The following is a 26,145-nucleotide window of genomic DNA, read 5'->3' as shown; positions in this document are numbered from 1 at the left end:
GTGTTTGTTCTTCACTGGTTGCTCTTTTCTTGTGGCAACAGGTCACAAATCATGCTGTGATGGCACACTGTGGTATTCAATAGATATGGGAGTTGTTTTCAAATTCTTTATGGGTCTATGTAATCTGAGAGAAATATGTGTCTCTAATTTGGCAGGAGGTTAGGAAGAGCAGCTCAGTTTCCACTTCCATTTTGTGGGGAGTGGGCACATAGCCTGTCTTCTCTTTAGAGCCATGTCTGCCTTTGGCGGCCTTTGTCAATAGCAAGGCTTTGCTCACTGAGTCTGTAAATAGTCAAATATTTCATTTTTTTTGGTTCAGTCACAGTGGTCAGGTATTCTGCTGTTTTTTTTGTTGTGTCAATTCTTTCCAACGGTTCAAGTAATGATCTTTTTGTTTTCTCATGATTTGGTTGGGTCTAATTGTGTTGCTGTCCTGGGGCACTGTGGGGGTGTGTTTGTGTTTGTGAACAGAGCCCGAGGACCAGCTTGCTTAGGGGACTCTTCTCCAGGTTCATTTCTCTGTACATGATGTCTTTGTTATGGAAGGTTTGGGAATCGCTTCCTTTTAGGTGGTTGTAGAATTTAGAGGATCTTTTCTGGATTTTGATATTTTCTGGATTTTGATAATTACCAGGTATCTGCCTAAAAGCTCTGCGTGCATTATTTGGTGTTTTACGTTGTACACAGAGGATATTTTTTGCAGAATTCTGCTGCAGAGTCTAAATTTGGTGTTCTCTCTCTCACATGGTCCCTCTCTCTGTCTCTCTCCCCTCCCTCCTCCCCCTCTATTCAATTCAATTCAGTGGGCTTTATTGGCATGGGAAACATGTGTTAACATTGCCAAAACAATGTCCTCTCTATTTCTCTGTCTGTCTGTCTCTATCTCTCTCTCTCTCTCAATTCAATTCAATTTAAGGGGATTTATTGGCATGGGAAACATATGTTTACATTGCCAAAGCAAGTGAAATAAACAATAAAAAATGAACAGTCTCTCTCTCTCTCTCTCTCTCTCTCTCTCTCTCTCTCAGATCCTGCCATAGTGAATGGGGTGTATTGGTCAGAGGCCTTGAATAAAGTGTTTGTGGATAACTTTGAAAAAGATCCGTCCCTGATATGGCAGTACTTTGGCAGTGCCAAGGGCTTCTTTAGGCAGTATCCCGGTGAGTTGTGTGTGTGTGTGTGTGTGTGTGTGTGTGTGTGTGTGTGTGTGTGTGTGTGTGTGTGTGTGTGTGTGTGTGTGTGTGTGTGTGTGTGTGTGTGTGTGTGTGTGTGTGTGTGTGTGTGTGTGTGTGTGTGTGTGTGCATGCTTGTGTGGGGAGAGTGGGGGAGGGGCAAAACGCAGGAAGCAGTCACTGTAAGAAATGGGAGAAAATGAAATGGAATCACTCAAAGGGTGATTTAGCTAATGTTGTAATTTTACAGACCATCAGAGAGGATGCCAGCAGCCCACTGCAACACAGTCCAGAGCTAAGGCAGAGCTAAGGGTTCATTAGAGCACCGACAGTGATCGTCAGACAGTGACCGTGCTGACTACAGTGCTATAACACCACAGATACATATATGGGAAATTAGAGGTGATACAGAAAGTGTTATTTCATATATAATGCCCTTCATCGAATTCCCTTCACATTGCAGTCATATCATTTAAAGTCACCCACCACCAATGTGCCCTGCCTGACTGTGTGTGGTTAATGTTATGCATTAGTTCCAATGAGACTAGTGTATTGTTAGTGTGTAGGACATGTAACGTAGCACTGTGCCCTTCACGATGTGGCATCATTAGACTCCACTCTCCTCTCAATTTATATTGAGACACATATAGCAAGGAAAGACAGACCTGCGTATTGAACTCCCATTTCTAAAGACATTTTGTAGTCTGTAGTTGGCTTCGGAATGTCTTTACACTCTGTATGACTCTGTAACGTAATGCGCTGTGTATCTAGCTAAGTGTCTTTCTCCTCATGGTTCCAGGGGTCAAATGGCATCCAGACGAACACGGAGTCATCGCCTTTGACTGCAGGAACAGGAAATGGTATGCTTTTTCACAGTAGGTCAGCGTTAGCCAATGAGGAAACTATTTTTCCTCTTGCTGTGTAGCCTACAATATCATGCTTTACTTGTTTGTGCAGCGTACATTATGGCAAAATCTTGATCCCTGTCGTGAATTTTGTTCATGTGTTGTGTGTTGCTTTAGCGCTGCATTGATTCCAGTCAGTGTTTGCTGCATTGCAGTCCAAGGTTGGGCAGCATGTTTTGTGTTGTTATGCCACACTATATACCCCCAGTAAATAGATAGATAGATAGATAGATAGATAGATAGATAGATAGATAGATAGATAGATAGATAGATAGATAGATAGATAGATAGATAGATAGATAGAACTGACATTCTGATTAGTGTGTGTATACTTGTGTCATCCTTTCATGGTCAGGTACATCCAGGCAGCGACATCTCCTAAAGACGTGGTGATTCTAGTAGATGTGAGTGGCAGTATGAAGGGCCTGAGACTGACCATCGCCAGACAGACAGTCTCCTCTATACTGGACACACTGGGAGACGACGACTTCTTCAACATCATCGCTGTCAGTCTGATTGAACTGACCTCTGTGTGTGTGTATGTGTGTGTGTGTGTGCTGGAGTGGGTTGTGTGTGTTGAGGGGGGGTCTGCTTAATATATCACCCTTAGCATTTTAGCTTCTCTGTTTACATGGGGTTTCTGCTGCTAGTTTTTCTATACCGTGTTTATGATTATCCTACCTCATATCTAAAAACATATCTAGAAAATGAATAGGTATGTCTAGAATGTGTGTGTGTGTCCACTCTTATCGTGATATTCCACTCAGAGCTAACCCTCTCCATATGTCTGTTCACAGTACAATCAAGAGATTCACTATGTGGAGCCTTGTCTGAATGGTACACTGGTACGAGCAGACAGAAACAATAAAGCTGTAAGTTCCTCACTAACACACACATAATTGTATGTAGATCATATCAGAGGGAATGTGTTTGATTATCACTCAAATCACTCAAATCAATGAATGTTTACCTCTTTCCTGTTAGCATTTTAGAGAACATCTGGACAAGCTGTTTGCCAAAGGGATTGGTCTGCTGGGTGATGCTCTTACCGAAGCATTCACCATTCTAAGTGATGTAAGTTCAGCCTCTGGCTTTAAACCCCCTGAATTCATCCATTCATCCGTTCAACACAGATATTGCACAGACTAATATACAGTAATTACATGTACTGCGCCTGTGTATCCATATCACATACTAGAGCAGAGACCAAATGAAACACACAACTTTAAACAAAAATTGGTTCTCATATGTGTCTCAGACTTTGGTTTAATTCCAGAATTACTTTTTACATGATTGAACAACAAATACGTAAACAACACTTGGATCCATGCCAGAGAAGTTAGAGTAGAAAGGCAATTAGTTCAGGCACAGTAGTTTTCACTTCCCAACCTAATTGAGTGATTTAAACGGAGCAGCATCAGTAAGGTGTACATCCTTATTCTCAAGCTCTGAATATAGCACTTCTCTTCCCTGTCTACCGTTCGAAACTCTTCTCCGCAATCCCTGCTGTCCCCCATTCCGCCCTGCAAGCACAGGCACATCTATTCTGAAGGATGATTAATGGTTGTAATTAACAGTACTGATTAATAAGGAGGATGATCGGAACACAACGCCGGTGGAGATAAAAGGTAGAGGCTCCTGGTCTTATCTCTCTGTTTTCAGGCTAGCGGTCTGTCGCACCGCTCTGCACCGGGCCCTGGGAGCACGGCTTCAACGTCTGCATTTGTCTGATTAATTCAATCTAGTGCAATGAATATGGTAATCAGGCGGCCAATAGGCTGAGTGTGAAATACATTGCTACTCTAGGCTAGGCTACCACCTTGGTGAATGGACGGGATGGATTCTAACTGGGCTATGGCCATTTTATTTTCTATACTATCCCTTAGCAGAGCAGATCGAAGGTAGAAAGCAATTGACTAGTGGTTTATCAAGACTAGGGTTGCCTGGAGGTGTTTGTGTTTCTCTGCTAGAAGCAGCACTGTGGTCTGATCAAAAACACACCTTGACCATAATACTGATCACCACATGTTCCCATCATCTCCACATTTGTCAAAACTCAAATGCTACCATGGTATCATGTATTCTACCCTGAATCTGTTTTAAACATTATTTCATTTTCTGTGTAGTTCACTGTGGTGGACAGGCTTTCAATGCTGTTAGTTTGATCCAATGCTGCCTTATTTACAGTTCTCTGCCTCCGACAAACCTGCCTAGCTCTAAACCTGCTCTTAGCATTGACCATATTGTTGACAAAATACATTTAAATAATTTGCTCCATATGCTGTGTTTATATTGGTCTCTTTGACATATCTACAGTAACTCTTTAGCTTTAAGGGATGCTCTGAGCAAGGTCAACTTGTGGTAATCTGCAGTGTGTGTGGAGACCACTGTGCATGCATGTGTGAGGGATGAGTGTGTGTCAAGAGAGACAGTCCGTGCGGTATTGTAATCCTGTGTGTGTATGTATGTCTGTCTCCACACACATTCTTACAAAACGCTGCTGTTTTGGGAGCAGAGCCATGCTCAGCTCAGCGGCTTTTAGACGGCAATAATGGTGCTCACTCCACAAAGCTCCATTTCTCCACATTCCCTCTGTCACGGGTCAATAAGCTATTTAATTACCACCATACATCTTCTGCCATCAGATTAATGTGGGCTGCACTTCCCAGTTTATTTACAAAGAGATTATCTGTGTTTTAGTCCCTGATGGGACGCCAGTATCGGACATCATCAGACATCAGAAACGAAAACAGACATTACAGGCATGGCCAAGGGCAGAGGTGACAGGCAGCTGAGTTTCAAAGCAGACCTGGGTTCAAATACTATTTGAAATCTTTAGCATTTGCTTTAGCCTGCCTGGAGTGCCAAATGGGCAGGGTTTTTATTTCGTATGACTATTATATTGCTTCCATTGTCTCATGCAAACTCAAGCCCAGGATTTGAAATTATTTCAAATTGTATATGAACCCAGGTCTGTCTCAGAGTTAGCCCAGGCCTCAAAGACAGAGATGGGATAGGATTAGAGGACAGATGAACATGCCCCGTGGATAAATGGTGCTCGTTTTTGAAGACAGTCAGCTGGCTGTCGTGAAGACCATGTGGTCCAAGGCCATCCACAAAAAAAAAGGCTTCTGAAAAGGCATTCCGTGACCCAGTAAACAAAACTGCAAAATTTAACATCTTAATAGATGATTTTATGAATATAAACACTGTGTCATTCAAAACTCAAGCTGCACATGAGTTAAATATTATAAATCAAAGGTACGATTTGAAATCATAGCACATTTTTGATCATTTCTCCTCTCAACATTATGAGGTTGCCATGTTACATCTCGGTTACAATTTTTACACAAGTTCCGTTGTACATCCTTGCAGAAACATGCAAAATATATTTTTCTCAGATGGCAGAACAGCGCTTTATTTAGGTGTCGGGACCATTCTTGTTTTGAGAGCTGTGTTAGCTAGCAAACGTTATGCTGTCTTTAGTTTCGCTAGTAGGCAAGAGCAACAATGGCCCCTCTAAGCTTAATAGAGCTCGCCAGCTTGTAGTCCTAAAACCCTTGTAGTCCTAAATTAGTTAAGTCTGGTTCGTACAGTCATCCCCAGGGGGGATATAAAATGGGGAAAGAATAGGGATTATGGATAAACGGCAAAAATAAGGTCCGATGTTAATACACACTTAGGAGATCTGATACGTTTTGTTCTATGGAGGTAATACCAGTCAGTTAAAATGACCTTCATGAATTATGAAGCCTTAGTGTTTTTTTATGACAAATGCTTCAAAATTCACAAAAATGCACGTTAGCTGATAATCTTTATCTCATAGAACATAACGTATACGATCTCCTAAACCTGTGTTTACCGCAGACCTTGTTTTCAGCATTTATCCAAAAACACCATTCATTTCCCCATCATTTGGCCAATGAACCATGGTGGTGTAACGATGTACGCTGAGAGTCGGGAAGCAAGTTCAGGGAGTGAATACATTTAATGAATAAATGACCAAAACAGGAAAACACAAACAGCGCACCGACCTGAAACAATGACAACTGGAGAAGAAACCAAAGGGACTGACATAAAGGACAGGAAATCAAGGAGGTGATGGAGTCCAGGCAAATGCGTGTATCGCTGGTGACAGGTGTGCGCCATATCCGAGCAGCCTGGTGACCTAGAGGCCGAGACGGAGCACACATGACAGGTGATGTCAGTGCCTACAAAAAGACGACATTACTATTGCTCTCTATACAGCTGCCAAAAAATGTCTTCACACTGTACTGTACCTGGTTAAAACATTCTCATTTCAGGGTTCATCTGGATCAATGACAGTAACATGTGTTGCTTGAGCTGATGCATGGACGAACACACAAATAGTTCTGTGCGCCAGTGTGCAAAAAAAGTAACAAAGGTGAAACAACGTCGGAACGTTGCTAGGGAAATTTCCAAGATGCTCTGTGATTTCAAAGATAAATAATGTGCCACTTCAAGTTTTTAATCACACCGTATTCATGTTCATAACATTATCTACAAACTATTGCTGAAATTTTACACTGCTGTTTTTGGGTCACGGAACAAGACATTTTTGGTGGGTGGCCCTCTGAATAATGGTGCAAAAGTGGTCATCATTTTCTCCTGATGATGGAGATCTTGTTCAATTCAATGAGTTTCCTTATTAGAAATGTTTTAAATAATCTAGTCGATAATTGTCTGTATATTTATATAAATTAATCATCTGAACTTCAATTAACCAAAATATGCCTATAACTATAGTCAAGTCACGAGCCTGTATTTTTGCAACGGAAGTGCAACACAGTCCCAGACAAATCTCAACTGTTTTCCTGAATGTGTGTGTATCTGTAGTTTAACCAGACTGGGCATGGCAGTGTGTGTAGCCAGGCCATCATGCTTGTGACTGACGGGGCCACACAGATGTACGACGATGTTTTCGCCAAGTTCAACTGGCCAGACAGAAAGGTGAGAAATTGATCTCTCTCTCTCTCTCGTAAACATTCCAAAAGAATAAAGACAGTTCAAATATTATATATACAGTGTTGTAATGATGTGCAAATAGTTAAAGTACAAAAGGGAAAATAAATATATGTTGTATTTACAATGGTGTTTGTTCTTCACTGGTTGCCCTTTTCTTGTGGCAACAGGTCACAAATCTTGCTGGTGGGGTGGCACACTGTGGTATTTCACCCAGTAGATATGGGAGTTTATCCAAATTGGATCTGGGGAAATAGGTCTCTCTAATATGCTCATATATTTGGCAAGAGGTTATGAACTGCAGCTCAGTTGTCACCATTTTATAGGCAGTGTGCAAATCAAACTTTATTTGTCACATGTGCTGAATACAACAGGTTTAGACATTTCTGCAAAATGTTTACTTACAAGTCCTTAACCAACAATGTAGTTCAAGAAAGAGTTAATAAAATATTTACCAAATAAACTTAAGTAAACATAATAATAAAAGTAACACAAAATAATAACGAGGCTATATACAGGAGGAACCGGTACCGAGTCAATGTGAGGGGGGTATTTGTTCATGTAGGTAGGGGTAAAGTGACTATGCATTGATAATAAACAGCAAGTAGCAGTGTACAATACAAATGGAGGGGAGGGGGTGTCAATGTAAATAGTCCGTGTGGCCATTTTATTAATTGTTCAGCATTCTTATGGCTTGGGGGTAGAAGCTGTTAAGGAGCCTTTTGGTCCGAGACTTGGTGCTCCGGTACCGCTTACCTTGCGGTAGCAGAGAGAACAGTCTGTGACTTGGGTGACTGGAGTCTGACAATTTTATGAGTTTCCTTTGACAGCGCCTATTATATTGGTCCTGAATGGCAAGAAGCTTGGCCCCAGTGATGTACTGGGCCGTACACACTACCCACTGTAGCGCCTTACGGTCAGATGAGCAGTTGCCATATCAGGCGATGTAGGATGCTCTCGATGGTGCAGCTGTAGAACTTTGAGGAATTGGGGACCCATGGCAAAGCTTTTCAGTCTCCTGGGGGGAAAAAGGTGTTGTCGTGCCCTCTTCACGGCTGTGTTGGTTTGATGGGGCCATGATAGTTTGTTGGTGATGTGGACACCAAGGAACTTGAAACTCTCAACCCGCTCCACTACAGCCCAGTCAATGTTATTGGGAGCCTGTTCCCGCCTTTTTCTGTAGTCCACGATCAGCTCCTTTGTCTTACTCACATTGAGGGAGAGGTTGTTGTCCTGGCACAACCCTGCCAGGTCTCTGACCTCCTCCCTATAGGCAGTCTCATCATTGTCGGTAATCAGGCCTACCACTGTTGGGTCATCAGCAAACTTGATGGTGTTGGAGTCATGTTTGGCCATGCAGTCGTGGGTGAACAGGGAGTACAGGAGGGGACTAAGCATAGACCCCTGAGGAGCCCCTATGTTGAGGATTAGTGTGGCAAATGTTGTTACCTACCCTGGGGGTGGCCCGTCAGGAAGTCCAGGATCCAGTTGAAGGGGAGGTGTTTAGTCCCAGGGTCCTTAGCTTAGTTATGAGCTTTGTGGACTATGCAGAGCTGTAGTCAATGAACAGCATTCTCACATAGGTGTTCCTTTTGTTCAGGTGGGAAAGGGCAGTGTGGAATGTGATTGAGATTGAGTCATCTGTGGATCTGTTGGGGCGGTATGCGAATTGGAGTGGATCTAGGATATCCAGGATGATGTTGTTGTTGTGAGCCATGACCACTCTTTCCAAGCACTTCATGGCTACCAACGTGAATGCTACAGGCGGTAATCATTTTAGGCAGGTTATCTTCACTTCCTTGGGCACTATGGTGTTCTGCTTAAAACATGTAGGTATTACAGACTCGGTCAGGGAGAGGTTGAAAATGTCAGTGAAGACACTTGCCGGACATTTTCCACCATAATTTGCAAATAAATTCATTAAAAATCCTACAATGTGATTTTCTGGATTTTTTTTCTAATTTTGTCTGTCATTGTTGAAGTGTACCTATGATGAAAATTACAGGCCTCTCTCATCTTTTTAAGTGGGAGAACTTGCACAATTGGTGGCTGACTAAATACCTTTTTGCCCCACTGTATGTCTTTGCTAGGTAAAGCCCCACCTTATTTCAGCTCACTGGTCACAATAACAACACCCACCCGTAGCATGCGCTCCAGCAGGTATATCTCACTGGTCATCCCCAAAGACAACAACTCCTTTGGCCATCTTTCCTTCCAGTTCTCTGCTGTCAATGACTGGAATGAATTGCGGAGAAAAAAAACATTTATTTAAAAAAAAATAATAATAATAATTAATGTTATTTTTTATAGCAGACGTTGGAGACTTATACCTCCCTCACTAACTTTAAGAATCAGCCATCTGAGCAGCTAACCGATCGCTGCAGCTGTACATAGTCCATCTGTAAATAGCCCACCAAATCTACCTACCTCATCCCCATATTGTTTTTATTTACTTTTCTGCTCTTTTGCACACCAGTATTTCTACTTGCACATCACCATCTGCTCATCTATCACTCCAGTGTTCATTTGCTAAATTGTAATTACTTCGCTACTATGGCCTATTCATTGCCTTACCTCCTCACGCCATTTACACTCACTGTATATAGACTGTTTTTTTCCTATTGTGTTATTGACCGCGTGTTTATTCCATGTGTAAATCTGTGTTGTTGTTTGTGTCTCACTGCTTTGCTTTATCTTGGCCAGGTCACAGTTGTAAATGAGAACTTGTTCTCAACTAGCTTACCTGGTTAAATAAAGGTGAAAAAAATCAAAAATATAAAATCGTTCTCCATTCATTTTGTAGTTATCGTTGTGTGAACGCTCCTGTTCACTTGAATATAAAAATAATATTTTTATCATTATTGTCCTTCGTATGGACGGCCCTTTGGAGCTAAAATTATCTCCTAACCTGCTATGAAAAGGCACTTCCGGTCGTAGCTGCACTTCCTCTCGTCACAACCATGTGATTTGTTGAGTCACCTCAACTGACATTACAAAAAATGTATTTCATTGTATAAGCCACATTAGTTAGTATCATTTGAATGAATATTCTACATTACCATGGCAGTCCACCATCAGTTGAAAGAACTTTCCAAAATACCATGAAAATGATTGCATCACAATACCAGGCAGTCATTGCAAGTGTACCATTTTAAAATCATGGATATTATATGGCTGTTTGATTTTCCTTTTTGATGTTTGGAGAAAGATGTAGTTGTTATTATTCAGTTACAGCTTTTAGCACAGTAAATCTACAATTAACTGCAACATACAGATTTCATAAAGCCTACATTGATGACGTAAACTGTCATAATGGAGGGACTTTCCAGCTTCCTTTAGAGGAAAGTGAGGAGAGGAATCTCATCAGGTGTTCAGTGGCATCTGTCTGTCTGACCTCCATCCACCTTAACAGATTGGTCTGGCTCAATCAGCCACTCATGCAGACAGTGAACTCTGCTCCTGCATGTGCTTTGCTAGAGGAAGAGGACTGGATGTACTCTAGAGCCTCTCTCCTCCTGTCTTCTCTGCTTATACTGCCCCAGGCTGGTTATTTGTGCTCTAGAGCCCCCTCCCTCCTTCCGTATCCACAGCCTTCTCCCTGCCTCTACTACAATCAAAATGGTTAAATGTTTTTTTTTAAACAATTCTAATAAACGCAACAGTTGAATTTTTGTAATCCATCAGATATTGACTGAATTGTAGCACATAAAACATTTTACTGGCACGGCCAAATAATGAATGGAGTTCAGGGCTTTTGATGGGAATTCAGGTATTACATTTATTGTAAAAAAATATATATATATTCTTAAAATCCACTCATATTCTTATTGTCACAGGTATTTTTAAAATATTTTGTTAAAATGAAGAAACGTATGTGCCTCATTTGCATGATTACACCTGCACTGCCTAGACGGCTTTATTATTTACTGTTGTCACGTTCTCTTGCATAATTCAACAAGTGTCAATAGCAGAATACCCTCGGATTTAAAAAATCAACACCTTTGGTTCTAGATTACACCTACCTACACATACTTTACATTGTTTGTGAGATCAAAGTTTCACTATAATCAGTGTTCATTTTCGGAAGTTGCTTTCATTTCAGCGCATCTAATGTGTAAACATTTGAACTTTATTAAATGATGACTTTTCTCAATTCCACAAAAACACCCATCAAAATAAAGTTGTCTTTCTTCTCTTACATGTGTCGAGGCGGTGCGTTAAATCCCCAACAAAGCTTTAGCGTTCATAGATTCAATGGAAAGATATTAGCTGTGTTTGAATACTCATACTAACCTCACTGTTTTTGACATAAATTGTGTATAGAGTATGCTTATTGGTCATTGTATGGATAGAGTTAGTATGCCAAAAGTTCCCAGATGTTGTACTACATTCGCCAAAATACGAAGTATACACAGTGGACATCATTTCCGTACTTATAGAGCCCATAATGCAATTCTTCAGGAAATGGGCGTGGCTTCACAACGTTTTCAGATTTGAAGAAAATGGCGGAAAATATGCAATGAGAGCGGATACAAATTCATTGCTTTAACTAATTATGACAAATGTTAAGAAAATGTTGACCAATGTAATAAAGTAAACTTCGGCAAAAATGCATAATTAAATTGATGCAAGCAGCACATATACAATCACCACTGCTCTGGATAAAATTAAAACTTTTTAACCAGCTCTGCTAGGGCGAGTAAAATGGTCAGAGTGAGGTGTTCTCTCATTTGTGTCTGGAAGTAGCTAGCCAGTTACCTTGGGTGCTTGACTGCTGTTGTACGGTCAGAATGCTCAAGTCACCCTACTCCTTGGCCAGAGCATCCAGTGTGCACTCTGAACACTCCCAGAGCGAAATGCTCTGAGTTTACAAACGGACAATCTGACAATGATCTGAATTTACAAATGCCCAGAGTGCACTTTCACTTGGCTTCCCTGGCTAAAGCAACAGACTCCCCACATGCAAAAATACTACAGTTTACAATAGAAGACTAATGTACTTCTAGAATTCTGTACTATACTCCACACTGTAGTATCCCTTGATCATGTGTAGTGCTTACTATATCATTTCATAGTGTACTGTAGAATACTACAGTATTATCTGCAAAAATCTATACTAAATACTACACTAGTCAGCAAAAACACTACAGTGTCCACTGTCTGCAAAAACACTATAGTTTAACTATAGTAATACTACAGTATTTAAGTTATATACCCCATCCATTCCCCTCCCCATATCCCCATTTGTGTGCCACCCATGATCAACTTACATATCAAGTACATACCTGTGTTCCTCACAGGCCTACAGGTTATAGAACATCTATCCGTTTAGACTCCAGTTCCTACCTACAGGTTATGAAAAATGTTATATTTTTGTAATTGTCCCGTAGGTTTTGTCAAGGAGAAAGCTCCCACTTCTAAAGATAAAACAAAAACACTGCAGTAATGTCCACAAAACACTACAGTAAATACTATAATATAGTACTATAATATAGTATTTATATATATGGTTTAGCTATAGTAATACTACAGTATTTATACTAAACAGTTCATTTATATTTTCCATACATTTGGGTGAGGTTTCCCTTGCCTGGTTAGCCTCGTTTCACTGCCAAAAATACAATTAAACCAGCTAGTGTTCAGTGAAATAACTATGTCAAATACAGGTAGTGTCACGACTCCCACCGAAGGTGTCTCCTCTCCCTGTTCGGGCGGTGCTCGGCGGTCGTTATCACCGGTCTACTAGCTGCCACCGATCCCTTTTCCCTTTTCTGTTGGTTTTGTCTTATTGGTTACACCTGTTTCTTGTTTAGGTTTTAGTTGGGCTATTTAAGCCGGTAAGGCCCGCCTGCTCTTTGTGCGGGCTTATTTTTCCTCTGTTCATGTTTGTGGTTGTGCGATTTCCTTTGTTTTTCTCCGGACTGGTTGGGTCCTGGTTTTGGGCCGGTCTTGTTCTTTCGCCTGGTGTTTGGCGTGACCATTTTCCTTGCGTCGGAATAAAACATTGTTTTTTACCCTCTGCTTCCTGCGCCTGACTCCGCACCCACTACGCATAGAGTGCATTACAGGTAGCCTAGTAAAATAATTAACATCCAATCACATTAACCGTTACTCTCGTGGGAATTCCACTAACGGTCCATATGTAGCCAAACGTAGCTGCTGCTCATGTTGGTAGCTGTACTGATGGCGCAAAAGCCATGACAGGGAGACATAGCGGCGTGGTAACGCGTGTGCAAGAAGTTGCTCCCAACGCCATTTGGGTACACTGCAGCATTCACTGTGAGGCTCTTGCTGCCAAGGGAATGCCTGACAGCTTAAAAGACGTTTTGGACACCACAGTGAAAATGGTTAACTTTGTTAAAGCAAGGACCCTGAACTCTTGTGTATTTTCTGCGCTATGCAATGATATGGGCAGCGACCACGTAACGCATTTACAACATACAGAAAGAAGTGCGCTGGTTATCAAGAGACAAAGTATTGACATGTTTTTTTTTTAATTGAGAGACAAGCTTAAAGTTGTCTTTACTGACCATAATTTTCACTTGTCTGACCGCTTGCATGATGACGAGTTTCTCACACGACTGGCCTATCTGGGTGTTGTTTTTCCTCACCAAAATCTAGTCTAGGACCAAAAGGCTCTACAACAGCTTCTACCCCCAAGCCATAAGACTGCTGAACAATTACATTGTTTTGTACACTGCTGCTACTCACTGTTTGTTATCAATGCATAGTCACTTCCCCCCTACCTACATGTACAAATTACCTCAACTAACCTGTACCCCCGCACACTGACTCGGCACCGGTACCCCCTGTATATAGCCTCGTTATTGTTATTTTATTGTGTTACTTTTTATAATTTTTTACTTTCGTTTTTCTGGTAAATATTTTCTTAACTCTTCTTGAACTGCACTGTTGGTTAAGGGCATGTAAGTACGCATTTCACGGTAAGGTCTACACATGTTGTATTCGGCGCATGTGACAAATACAGTTTGATTTGATTTGATTTCCGCGGTCGAAAAAGGACAGGCACAAGAGTTTGAAACAGTTGCATTAGTAAAATGAAAGCAATCAATCCAATGAGATTTAAGTGACAGGTGGATTTGGCACTATTCAGACACAGAAAGTAGATGGCTGAAAAAGACAGATCCAAGGTGGGGCATGCGCGTTGCTAATCTATACTGCCCGATGCCGTCTCTCCATATGGTAGATCTCCTCTCTCCTCATGTAACTATCCTCAGCCTTTCCTCTGCCTCTGCCCCAGACTGACTACATACGGACGAGAGTCCCTCTCCTCCTCATAGCACCAACATACTCTTCTCCCTGCTTCTGCCTCTCAGTCTCTGCCTCTGTCGCCCCAGGCTGGCTCTCTATTGGAGGGTCCTTCTGGCAGGATGCCACACTGTGACAAACGACTTGGTGAAAACGTTAAACAAATGCAATTGAAATTAAATGGGCTGCTGTACTATTCACAGTGCAATAAAAACAACACCTTGGGGCCCTTTTGTCCAGTCCTATCAAGCATGTGTGTGTCGGTAGACTCGGCACAAAGGAGCAGTATCTGGCAGTGTAACCTCCATCCCCCCACATACCCGGAGGGGCAGTATTTGGCAGCCGTTCACTCTGAGCCGTGGCTGGCGGATGCCACAGAGAAAATTCTAACTGTCTCTTGTTTCTCCGTGCTGTCAACCTTGGTTTATACACACAGATCTAATTAAGCGCAGACATGCAGATCATGTGGATGAGCAAGAAAGAGAGCAAGAGGAAGGAAACATAATGAAAATGGGAAGAGGATGCAGGAGAGGAGAGAGAAGAGCAGAGATGAAGGGAAGGGAAAGGAAAAGCAAGGAAAAGAAGAAAGACAGAGAGCTATACTGAGTGCTGGGTCTTTCATTGTGAGGCACAAACAGTACTGTAGTAGTCCATACATCCACCCTCTCCTCTCCTCTCTTCAGTGGTAGACTATACATCCCCCTTCTCTCCTCTACTTTCCTCTCCTCTACCTTCCTTTTTCCTCATCTCCACCTCTCCTCTCTTTGGTGGTAGACGATACATCATCCCCTCCTCTCCACTCCTCTAATTTCCGTTCAGTAGTAGATTATACATCCACCCTCCTCTCATCTCCTCTCCTCTCCTCTCTTCGGTAGTAGATTATACATCCACCCCCCTCTCCTCTCATCTCCTCTCCTCTCCTCTCTTCGGTAGTAGATTATACATCCACCCCCCTCTCATCTCCTCTCATCTCCTCTCCTCTCTTCGGTAGTAGATTATACATCCACCCACCTCTCCTCTCATCTCATCTCCTCTCCTCTATTCGGTAGTAGATTATACATCCACCCTCCTCTCCTCTCATCTCCCCTCCTCTCTTCGGTAGTAGATTATACATCCACCCTCCTCTCCTCTCATCTCCTCTCCTCTCTTCGGTAGTAGATTATACATCCACCCTCCTCTCCTCTCATCTCCTCTCATCTCCTCTCCTCTCTTCGGTAGTAGATTATACATCCACCCTCCTCTCCTCTCCGCTCCTCTAATTTCCGTTCAGTAGTAGATTATACATCCACCCTCCTCTCCTCTCATCTCCTCTCCTCTCTTCGGTAGTAGATTATACATCCACCCTCCTCTCCTCTCCTCTCCTCTGCTCTCTTCAGTAGTAGACTATACAGTCGTGGCCAAAAGTTTTGAGAATGAGACAAATATTAATTTGCTGCTTCAGTGTCTTTAGATATTTTTGTCAGATGTTACTATGGAATACTGAAGTATAATTGCAAGCATTTCATAAGTGTCTAATGCTTTTATTGACAATTACATGAAGTTGATGCAAAGAGTCAATATTTGCAGTGTTGACCCTTGTTTTTCAAGACCTTTGCCGTCTGCCCTGGCATGCAGTCAATGAACTTCTGGGCCACATCCTGACTGATGGCAGCCCATTCTTGCATAATCAATGCTGGGAGTTTATCAGAATGTGTGGGTTTTTGTTTGTCCACCAGCTTCTTGAGGATTGAACACAAGTTCTCAATGGGATTAAGGTCTGGGGAGTTGGCCATGGACCCAAAATATCGATGTTTTAGTTATCACTTTTGCCTTATGGCAAGGTGCTCCATCATGCTGGAAAAGGCATTGTTCATCACCAAACTGTTCCTGGATGGTTGGGAGAAGTTGCTCCCGGAGGATATGTTGGTACCATTCTTTATTCATGGCTGTGTTCTTAGGCAAAATTGTGAGTGAGTCCACTCACTTGGCTGAGAAGCAACCCCACACATGAATGGTCTCAGGATGCTTTACTGTTGGCATGACACAAGACTGATGGTAGTGCTCACCTTGTCTTCTCCGGACAAGCTTTTTTCCAGATGCCCCAAACAATCGGAAAGGGGATTCATCAGAGAAAATGACTTTACCCCAGTCCTCAGCAGTCCAATCCCTGCACCTTTTGCAGAATATCAGTTTGTCCCTGATGTTTTTCCTGGAGAGAAGTGGCTTCTTTGCTGCCATTCTTGACACCAGGCCATCCTCCAAAAGTCTTCCCCTCACTGTGCGTGCAGATGCACTCACACCTGCCTGCTGCCATTCCTGAGCGAGCTCTGTACTGGTGGTGCCCCAATCACAACGCTGAATCAACTTTAAGAGATGGTCCTGGTGATTGCTGGACTTTCTTGGGCACCCTGAAGCCTTCTTCACAACAATTGAACCGCTTTCCTTGAAGTTCTTGATGATCCGATAGATGATTGATTTAGGTGCAATCTTACTGGCAGCAATTTCCTTGCCTGTGAAGCCCTTTTTGTGCAAAGCAATGATGACGGCACATGTTTCCTTGCAGGTAACCATGGTTGACAGAGGAAGAACAATGATTCCAAGCACCACCCTCCTTTTGAAGCTTCCAGTCTGTTATTCAAACTCAATCAGCATGACTGAGTGATCTCCAGCCTTGTCCTCGTCAACACTCACACCTGTGTTAACGAGAGAATCACTGACATGATGGCAGCTGGTCCTTTTGTTGCAAGGCTGAAATGCAGTGGCTCACTTTTGGGGATTCAGTTAATTTGCATGGTAAAGAGGGACTTTGCAATTAATTGCGATTCATCTGATCACGCTTCATAACATTCTGCACTATACGCAAATTGCCATCATACAAACTGAGGTAGCTGACTACGTGAACATTTATATTTGTGTCATTCTCAAAACTTTTGGCCACGACAGAGGAAGTAGACTATACATCCATCCTCTCCTCTCATATCCACTCCTCTCCTCTTTGGTAGTAGTCTATACATCTATCCACCCCCCTCTTATCTCATCTCATCTCCACTCCTCTCCTCTCTTCAGTAGTAGACTATACATCTATCCACCCTCCTGTCATCTCCACTCCTCTCCTCTCTTCGGTAGTAGACTATACTTTCATCCTCCTCTCATCTCATCTCCACTCCTCTCCTGTCAGGAAAATGGAGCACCATGTGATTCCATCACTGCACATGTTTATGTATTCTCTATTTAAATCACCACACTGTAAATGGCTGATGTCCCTTTCTTCTTCAAATAGGTGCGCATATTCCCTTACCTGATTGGCCGAGAGTCTGCCTTTGCTGATAACATGAAATGGATGGCCTGTGCTAATAAAGGTTTGTCTTTTCTTAAAAATGGTATAATAACCACATACACTATGTACCAAACACACTACACAGCACATGTATACTATTACTGTGATGGTATGTTGAATGTGCGGGTATGAGTGTGTGTTGGGTAGATTGTCTGTGTGTGAATGTGTGGGCGTGGTTGGTAGATTGGCTGTGTGTGAATGTGTGAGTGTGTGTTGGGTAGATTGGCTGTGTGTGAATATCAAATCAAATTTATTTATATAGCCCTTCGTACATCAGCTGATATCTCAAAGTGCTGTACAGAAACCCAACCTAAAACCCCAAACAGCAAGCAGTGCAGGTGTAGAAGCACGGTGGCTAGGAAAGACTCCCTAGAAAGGCCAAAACCTAGGAAGAAACCTAGAGAGGAACCAGTCTATGTGGGGCGGCCAGTCCTCTTCTGGCTGTGCCGGGTGGAGATTGTAACAGAACATGGCCAAGATGTTCAAATGTTCATAAATGACCAGCATGGTCAAATAATAATAATCACAGGCAGAACAGTTGAAACTGGAGCAGCAGCACGGCCGGGACTGGGGACAGCAAGGAGTCATCATGTCAGGTAGTCCTGGGGCATGGTCCTAGGGCTCAGGTCCTCCAAGAGAGAGAAAGAAAGAGAGAAAGAGAGAATTAGAGAGAGCATACTTAAATTCACACAGGACACCGGATAGGACAGGAGAAGTACTCCAGATATAACAAACTAACCCTAGCCCCGCGACACATTAACTACTGCAGCATAAATACTGGAGGCTGAGACAGGAGGGGTCAGGAGACACTGTGGCTCCATCCGAGGACACCCCCGGACAGGGCCAAACAGGAAGGATATAATATGTGGGCGTGAGTGTGTGTTGGGTAGATTGGCTGTGCTGATGTGTGCAGAATGGAGTGTTAGTGGAGACACAGGACTCAGGAGCCATACCTGCCTAATCCCTCTTTCTGTCAGAGACTTTCCCCCTGGCCACCTGCCGCTTATGGCTACAAAGTCACAGTCAGGAAAAGTGATCACTGTGGGATTACACAGCCCAGCTACTCTAACTTTATTCTGACACTCACAGTAACACACACTTACTGGGAAATACCCCTAGTGTGATACATTGTGTGTGCATTTGCACGTGCGTGCGTGTGTGTTTGTGTGTGTGTCTGTGTGTGCGTGCGTGCGTGCTTGTGTGTGTTGCCACAGGGTATTTCAGTCAGATCTCCACACTGGCTGATGTACAGGAAAATGTGATGAGGTATCTTCATGTTATGAGTCGTCCTAAAGTCATCGATCATGAACATGACACGGTCTGGACAGAGGCCTACATGGACAGCACTGGGAGTATCATAGTGAGTAGAAAAGGGCATGAGTGTACATGTGTGTACATAATGTACTGAATGTGTGCGCATATGTGTATGTGCGTGTGTGTGTGTGTGTGTGTGTGTGTGTGTGTGTGTGTGTGTGTGTGTGTGTGTGTGTGTGTGTGTGTGTGTGTCCTCTCTGATCAGTCCTCTTCATGCTACACGAGGGATTCCTCATTATGAGCTTCATTCATTTGACTGGATTTTCCAGTTTGACTTGTTCTGCTCTTCTGTGTGCAGAATGATGATATGCTGTCTGTCTGGATGACTGTCTGTTGAGTGTCTGTCTGTCTGTCTGTCTGTCTGTCTGTCTGTCTGTCTGTCTGTCTGTCTGTCTGTCTGTCTGTCTGTCTGTCTGTCTGTCTTTGTCTATCTGACTTACTGACTGTCTGTCTGACTGAGTGTCTGTCTGTCAATCCTCATATGTAATTTTTCTGTCTCCTGCAGCTCTCCCAGGCACACAAGGTAAAGCCTTTCTCTCTCTCAGTTAAATTTCAATGTAAAGGCTTTATTGGCATGGGAAACATATTGCCACGGCTAGTGAAATACAGTGGGGCAAAAAAGTATTTAGTCAGCCACCAATTGTGCAAGTTCTTCCACTTAAAAAGATGGGAGACGCCTGTAATTTTCATCATAGGTACACTTCAACTATGACAAACAAAATGAGAAAAAAAATCCAGAAAAACACATTATAGGATTTCTAATGAATTTATTTGCAAATTATGGTGGAAAATAAATATTTGGTCACCTACAAACAAGCAAGATTTATGGCTCTCACAGACCTGGAACTTCTTATTTTAAGAGGCTCCTCTGTCCTTCACTCGTTACCTGTATTAATGGCACCTGTTTGAACTTGTTATCAGTATAAAAGACACCCTGTCCACAACCTCAAACAGTCACACTCCAAACTCCACTATGGCCAAGACCAAAGAGCTGTCAAAGGAAACCAGAAACAAAATTGTAGACCTGCACCAGGCTGGGAAGACTGCATCTGCAATAGGTAAGCAGCTTTGTTTGAAGAAATCAACTGTGGGAGCAATTATTAGGAAATGGAAGACATACAAGACCACTGATAATCTCCCTCGATCTGGGGCTCCACGCAAGATCTCACCCCGTGGGGTCAAAATGATCACAAGAACAGTGAGCAAAAATCCCAGAACCACACAGTGGGACCTAGTGAATGACCTGCAGATAGCTGGGACCAAAGTAACAAGCCTACCATCAGTAACACACTACGCCGCCAGGGACTCAAATCCTGCAGTGCCAGACGTGTCCCCCTGCTTAAGCCAGTACATGTCCAGGCCCGTCTGAAGTTTGCTAGAGAGCATTTGGATGATCCAGAAGAAGATTGGGAGAGTGTCATATGGTCAGATGAAACCAAAATATAACTTTTTGGTAAAAACTCAACTTGTCGTGTTTGGAGGACAAAGAATGCTGAGTTGCATCCAAAGAACACCATACCTACTGTGAAGCATGGGGGTGGAAACATCATGCTTTGGGGCTGTTTTTCTGCAAAGGGACCAGGACGACTGATCCGTGCAAAGGAAAGAATGAATGGGGCCATGTATCGTGAGATTTTGAGTGAAAACCTCCTTCCATCAGCAAGGGCGTTGAAGATGAAATGTGGCTGCATCTTTCAGCATGACAATGATCCCAAACACACCGCCCGGGCAACGAAGGAGTGGCTTCGTAAGAAGCATTTCAAGGTCCTGGAGTGGCCTAACCAGTCTCCATATCTCAACCCCATAGAAACATTTTGGAGGGGGTTGAAAGTCCGTGTTGCCCAGCAACAGCCCCAAAACATCACTGCTCTAGAGGAGATCTCCATGGAGGAATGGGCCAAAATACCAGCAACAGTGTGTGAAAATCTTGTGAAGACTTACAGAAAACGTTTGACCTCTGTCATTGCCAACAAAGGGTATATAATTATTATTATTATTATTATATAACAAAGTATTGAGATAAACTTTTGTTATTGACCAACAAAAAAAAAATTCCACCATAATTTGCAAATAAATCCATAAAAAATCCTACAATGTGATTTTCTGGATTTTTTTTCTCATTTTGTCTGTCATAGTAGAAGTGTACCTATGATGAAAATTACAGGCCGCTCTCATCTTTTTAAGTGGGAGAACTTGCACAATTGGTGGCTGACGAAATACTTTTTTGCCCCACTGTAGATAATCAACAAAAGTGAAATAAACAATAAAAATTAACAGTAAACACTACACTTCCAAAAGTTCCAAAACAATAAAGACATTACAAATGTCCTATTATGTCTATATACAGTGTTGTAATGATGTGCAAATAGTTCAAGTACAAAAGGGAAAATAAATATATGTTGTATTTACAATGGTGTTTGTTCTTCACTGGTCGCCCTTTTCTTGTGGCAACAGGTCATAAATCTTGCTGTTGTGATTGCACACTGTAGTATTTCACCCAATATATATGGGAGTTTATATGGGAGTTTTTGAATTCTTTGTGGGTCTGTGTAATCTGAGGGAAATATGTGTCTCTAAAATCGTCATACATTTGGCAGGAGGTTAGGAAGTGCACTCATTTTCCACCTCATTTTGTGGGCAGTATGTACATAGCCTGTCTTCTCTTGAAAGTCTTTGGCGGCCTTTCTCAATAGCTTGCTTAGGGGCTCTTCTCCAGGTTAATTTCTCTGTAGGTGATGGCTTTGTTATGGAGGGTTTGGGAATCGCTTCCTTTTAAGTGGTTGTAGAATTTATCAGCTCTTTTCTGGGTTTTGATAATTAACGGGTATCGGCCTAATTCTGCTCTGCATGCATTATTTGGTGTTTTACATTGTACAAAGAGGATATTTTTGCAAAATTCTGCATACAGTCTCAATTTGATTTTTGTACCATTTTGTGAATTCTTGGTTGGTGAGCGGACCCCAAACCTCACAACCATACCGGTTCATGGGTTCAATAACTGATTCAAGTATTTCAAATTTTATGTATGTCAAATTTTATGTTCCTTTTGGTGGCATGGAAGGCCCTTCTTGCCTTGTCTCTCAGACTATTCACAGCTTTGTGGAAGTTACCTGTGGTGCTGATGTTTAGCCCGAGTTATGTATACATTTTCGTGTGCTCTAGGGCAACGGTGTCTAGATGAAATTTGTATTCGGTGTCCCAGCAACTGGCCCTTTTTTGGAACACATTTTTTTTGTCTTACTGAGATTTACAGTCAGGGCCCAAGTCTGACAGAATCTGTGCAGAAGATCCAGTGGCTGCTGCAGGCCCTCCTTGGTTGGGGACAGAAGCACCAGATCATCAGGAAACAGTAGACATAAGACTTCAGATTGTAGTAGGGTGCTGCAGACTGTTCTAGTGCCCTTGCCAATTTGTTGGTATTGTCATGTCCTGACCATAGAAAGCCTTAATTTTCTATGGTGGAGTAGGTCAGGGCGTGACTGGGGGGTGTTCTAGTTTATTATTTCTATGTGTATTCTATGTTTTCTATTTCTTTGTTGGCCAGGTATGGTTCCCAATCAGAGGGAGCTGTTTATCGTTGTCTCTGATTGGGGATCATACTTAGGCAGCCTTTTCCATTTGTTGTTTGTTGGATCTTGTTTTTGTATTGTTGCTTTTGAGCCCTACAAGGCTGTACGTTCGTTTGTTTGGTTCCCTTTCTTGTTTTTGTTGCTGGTTCACATTCTAATAAATTATGATGAACCCAAATCACCCTGCGCCTTGGTCTACCCATTTTGACGAGCATTACAGAAGATCCCACCAACAACGGACCAAGCAGCGTGCATTGGAGGAAAGCCAGGAATGGAGGACATCCTGGACATGGGATGAGATTGTGGCATGGAAGCAGGCGACGGCAGTGAAGGAGGAACAACGACAACACCGGGGTTCACGACCACAACAGGAGCCCGAGAGGCACACGGGTTGGTCGGCAAAGCCTGAGCGAGGAGTATTGTGAGATAGTTGAGGGGAGTGATGAGGTAGAGTGGATGGTTTGGTGTCTGGAGCAAGACAGTCGCCGTGAGGAGCGTGGGACCAGTCAGGCACCATGTTTTGCGGAGATACGCAATGGATAAGAGCGTCTGCTAAATGACTTAAATGTAAATGTAAATGTGTGTCCAGTGCACATCCACAGCCCGGTGCGTTCTGTGCTAGCTTCTCAAACTTACCGTGCAAAAGTGAGCATCCAGCCAGGACGGGTTGTGCCGGCTCAGCACTCCTGGTCTCCAGTATACCTCCTCGCCCTGAGGTACGTGTCATCAGCCCCGTGCCACCTGTACTGGTCCCACGCATATGGCCTCCGGAGCTTCCGGCGACAGTTCCCAGTCCAGAGCTTCCGGTGACAGATCCCAGTCCAGAGCTCCCAATCAGAGGCAGCTGTCTATCGTCTCTGATTGGGGATCATACTTAGGCAGCCTTTTTCCACTTGTTGTATCTTCTTTTGTATTGTTGCTTTTGAGCCCTACAAGGCTGTACGTTTGTTTGTTTGTTTGTTTGTCTTTATTGTTTTTGTTACTGGTTCACATTCTAATAAATTATGATGAACCCAAATCACGCTGCGCCTTGGTCTACCCAATTCGACGAGCGTTACAGGTTATATGTTGAAGAGTGTGAGGCTTAAGCTGCATCCCTGTGTCACCCCCTGGCACTGTGGAAAGAAATGTGTGTTTTTTTTTGCCAATTTTAACTGCACACTTGTTAATGTACATGGATTTTACAATGTATGTTTTCCCCCAGAACCACTTTCCATCAATTTGTATAGCAGTCCCCCATGCCAAATTGAGTCTAAAGCTTTTTTGAAATCAACAAAGAATGAGAAGACTTTTGATTTGTTTGTTCGTCAATTAGGGGGTGTGCAGGGTGAATACGTGGTCTGTCATACCGTAATTTGGTTAAAAGCCAATTTGACATTTTCTCAGTACATTGTTTTCGCTGGGGTAAAATCTGCTGTTAATGATAATGCAGAGGGTTTTCCTAAGGTTGCTGTTGACGCATGAACCCCGGTAGTTATTGGGGTCAAATTTGTCTACACTTTTTTGGATTGTGGTGATCAGTCATTGGTTCCAAAAACCAGGCAAGATGCCAGAGTTGAGGATTATGTTAAAGAGTTTAAGTATAACCAATTGGTCTGTATATTTTGTCATTAAATTTAGGATACCATCAACCCCACAGACCTTTTTGGGTTGGAGGGTTTGTATTTTGTCCTGTAGTTCATTCAATGTAATTGGAGAATCCAATGGGTTCTGGTAGTCTTTAATAGTTGATTCTACGATTTGTATCTGATCGTGTATATATTTTTGCTGTTTGTTCTTTGTTATAGAGCCAAAAAGATTGGATAAGTGGTTTATCCATACATCCAGTGCCTTGCGAAAGTATTCGGCCCCCTTGAACTTTGCGACCTTTTGCCACATTTCAGGCTTCAAACATAAAGATATAAAACTGTATTTTTTTGTGAAGAATCAACAACAAGTGGGACACAATCATGAAGTGGAACGACATTTATTGGATATTTCAAACTTTTTTAACAAATCAAAAACTGAAAAATTGGGCGTGCAAAATTATTCAGCCCCCTTAAGTTAATACTTTGTAGCGCCACCTTTTGCTGCGATTACAGCTGTAAGTCGCTTGGGGTATATCTCTATCAGTTTTGCACATCGAGAGACTGACATTTTTTCCCATTCCTCCTTGCAAAACAGCTCGAGCTCAGTGAGGTTGGATGGAGAGCATTTGTGAACAGCAGTTTTCAGTTCTTTCCACAGATTCTCGATTGGATTCAGGTCTGGACTTTGACTTGGCCATTCTAACACCTGGATATGTTTATTTTTTAACCATTCCATTGTAGATTTTGCTTTATGTTTTGGATCATTGTCTTGTTGGAAGACAAATCTCCGTCCCAGTCTCAGGTCTTTTGCAGACTCAATCAGGTTTTCTTCCAGAATGGTCCTGTATTTGGCTCCATCCATCTTCCCATCAATTTTAACCATCTTCCCTGTCCCTGCTGAAGAAAAGCAGGCCCAAACCATGATGCTGCCACCACCATGTTTGACAGTGGGGATGTTGTATTCAGGGTGATGAGATGTGTTGCTTTTACGCCAAACATAACGTTTTGCATTGTTGCCAAAAAGTTCAATTTTGGTTTCATCTGACCAGAGCACCTTCTTCCACGTGTGTGGTGTGTCTCCCAGGTGGCTTGTGGCAAACTTTAAACGACACTTTTTATGGATATCTTTAAGAAATGGCTTTCTTCTTGCCACTCTTCCATAAAGGCCAGATTTGTGCAATATACGACTGATTGTTGTCCTATGGACAGAGTCTCCCACCTCAGCTGTAGATCTCTGCAGTTCATCCAGAGTGATCATGGGTCTCTTGGCTGCATCTCTGATCAGTCTTCTCCTTGTATGAGCTGAAAGTTTAGAGGGACGGCCAGGTCTTGGTAGATTTGCAGTGGTCTGATACTCCTTCCATTTCAATATTATCGCTTGCACAGTGCTCCTTGGGATGTTTAAAGCTTGGGAAATCTTTTTGTATCCAAATCCGGCTTTAAACTTCTTCACAACAGTATCTCGGACCTGCCTGGTGTGTTCCTTGTTCTTCATGATGCTCTCTGCGCTCTTAACGGACCTCTGAGACTATCACAGTGCAGGTGCATTTATACGGAGACTTGATTACACACAGGTGGATTGTATTTATCATCATTAGTCATTTAGGTCAACATTGGATCATTCAGAGATCCTCACTGAACTTCTGGAGAGAGTTTGCTGCACTGAAAGTAAAGGGGCTGAATAATTTTGCACGCCCATTTCTTCAGTTTTTGATTTGTTAAAAAAGTTTGAAATATCCAATAAATGTCGTTCCACTTCATGATTGTGTCCCACTTGTTGTTGATTCTTCACAAAAAAATACAGTTTTATATCTTTATGTTTGAAGCCTGAAATGTGGCAAAAGGTCGCAAAGTTCAAGGGGGCCGAATACTTTCGCAAGGCACTGTCTCTGTTTTGGATAGATAACTCTTCATGCCGTTGTTTGTTTAGAGTTTTCCAATTTTCTCAGAAGTGGTTAGATTCTATGGACTCTTCAATTACATTGAGCTGATTTCTGATGTGCTACAACTTATTTTTCCGTAGTGTACAGTATTTCTGTTTTGTTTTAG

General features: G+C 42.5%; 1 protein-coding gene across 1 annotated transcript in view; it reads left to right on the top strand.

Moving 5' to 3' along the window:
- Window positions 1-26,145, top strand: part of LOC118374132 (voltage-dependent calcium channel subunit alpha-2/delta-3-like) — an 82,348-nt gene that overhangs the window by 21,847 nt on the left and 34,356 nt on the right. The window contains exons 6-14 of the mRNA XM_052474571.1: window positions 1,029-1,160; window positions 1,972-2,032; window positions 2,433-2,583; window positions 2,875-2,949; window positions 3,062-3,151; window positions 6,935-7,048; window positions 17,589-17,667; window positions 18,860-19,005; window positions 19,465-19,482. Coding sequence (XP_052330531.1) covers window positions 1,029-1,160; window positions 1,972-2,032; window positions 2,433-2,583; window positions 2,875-2,949; window positions 3,062-3,151; window positions 6,935-7,048; window positions 17,589-17,667; window positions 18,860-19,005; window positions 19,465-19,482 — 866 coding nt within the window. The remainder of the gene's footprint in view (window positions 1-1,028; window positions 1,161-1,971; window positions 2,033-2,432; window positions 2,584-2,874; window positions 2,950-3,061; window positions 3,152-6,934; window positions 7,049-17,588; window positions 17,668-18,859; window positions 19,006-19,464; window positions 19,483-26,145) is intronic.

This window comes from Oncorhynchus keta, chromosome 21 (assembly GCF_023373465.1).
Source record: "Oncorhynchus keta strain PuntledgeMale-10-30-2019 chromosome 21, Oket_V2, whole genome shotgun sequence".
NCBI classification, from domain to species: Eukaryota; Metazoa; Chordata; class Actinopteri; order Salmoniformes; family Salmonidae; genus Oncorhynchus; species Oncorhynchus keta.
Note: the sequence above shows the minus strand (reverse complement) of the source record. Positions and strands in the feature narration are given on the sequence as shown.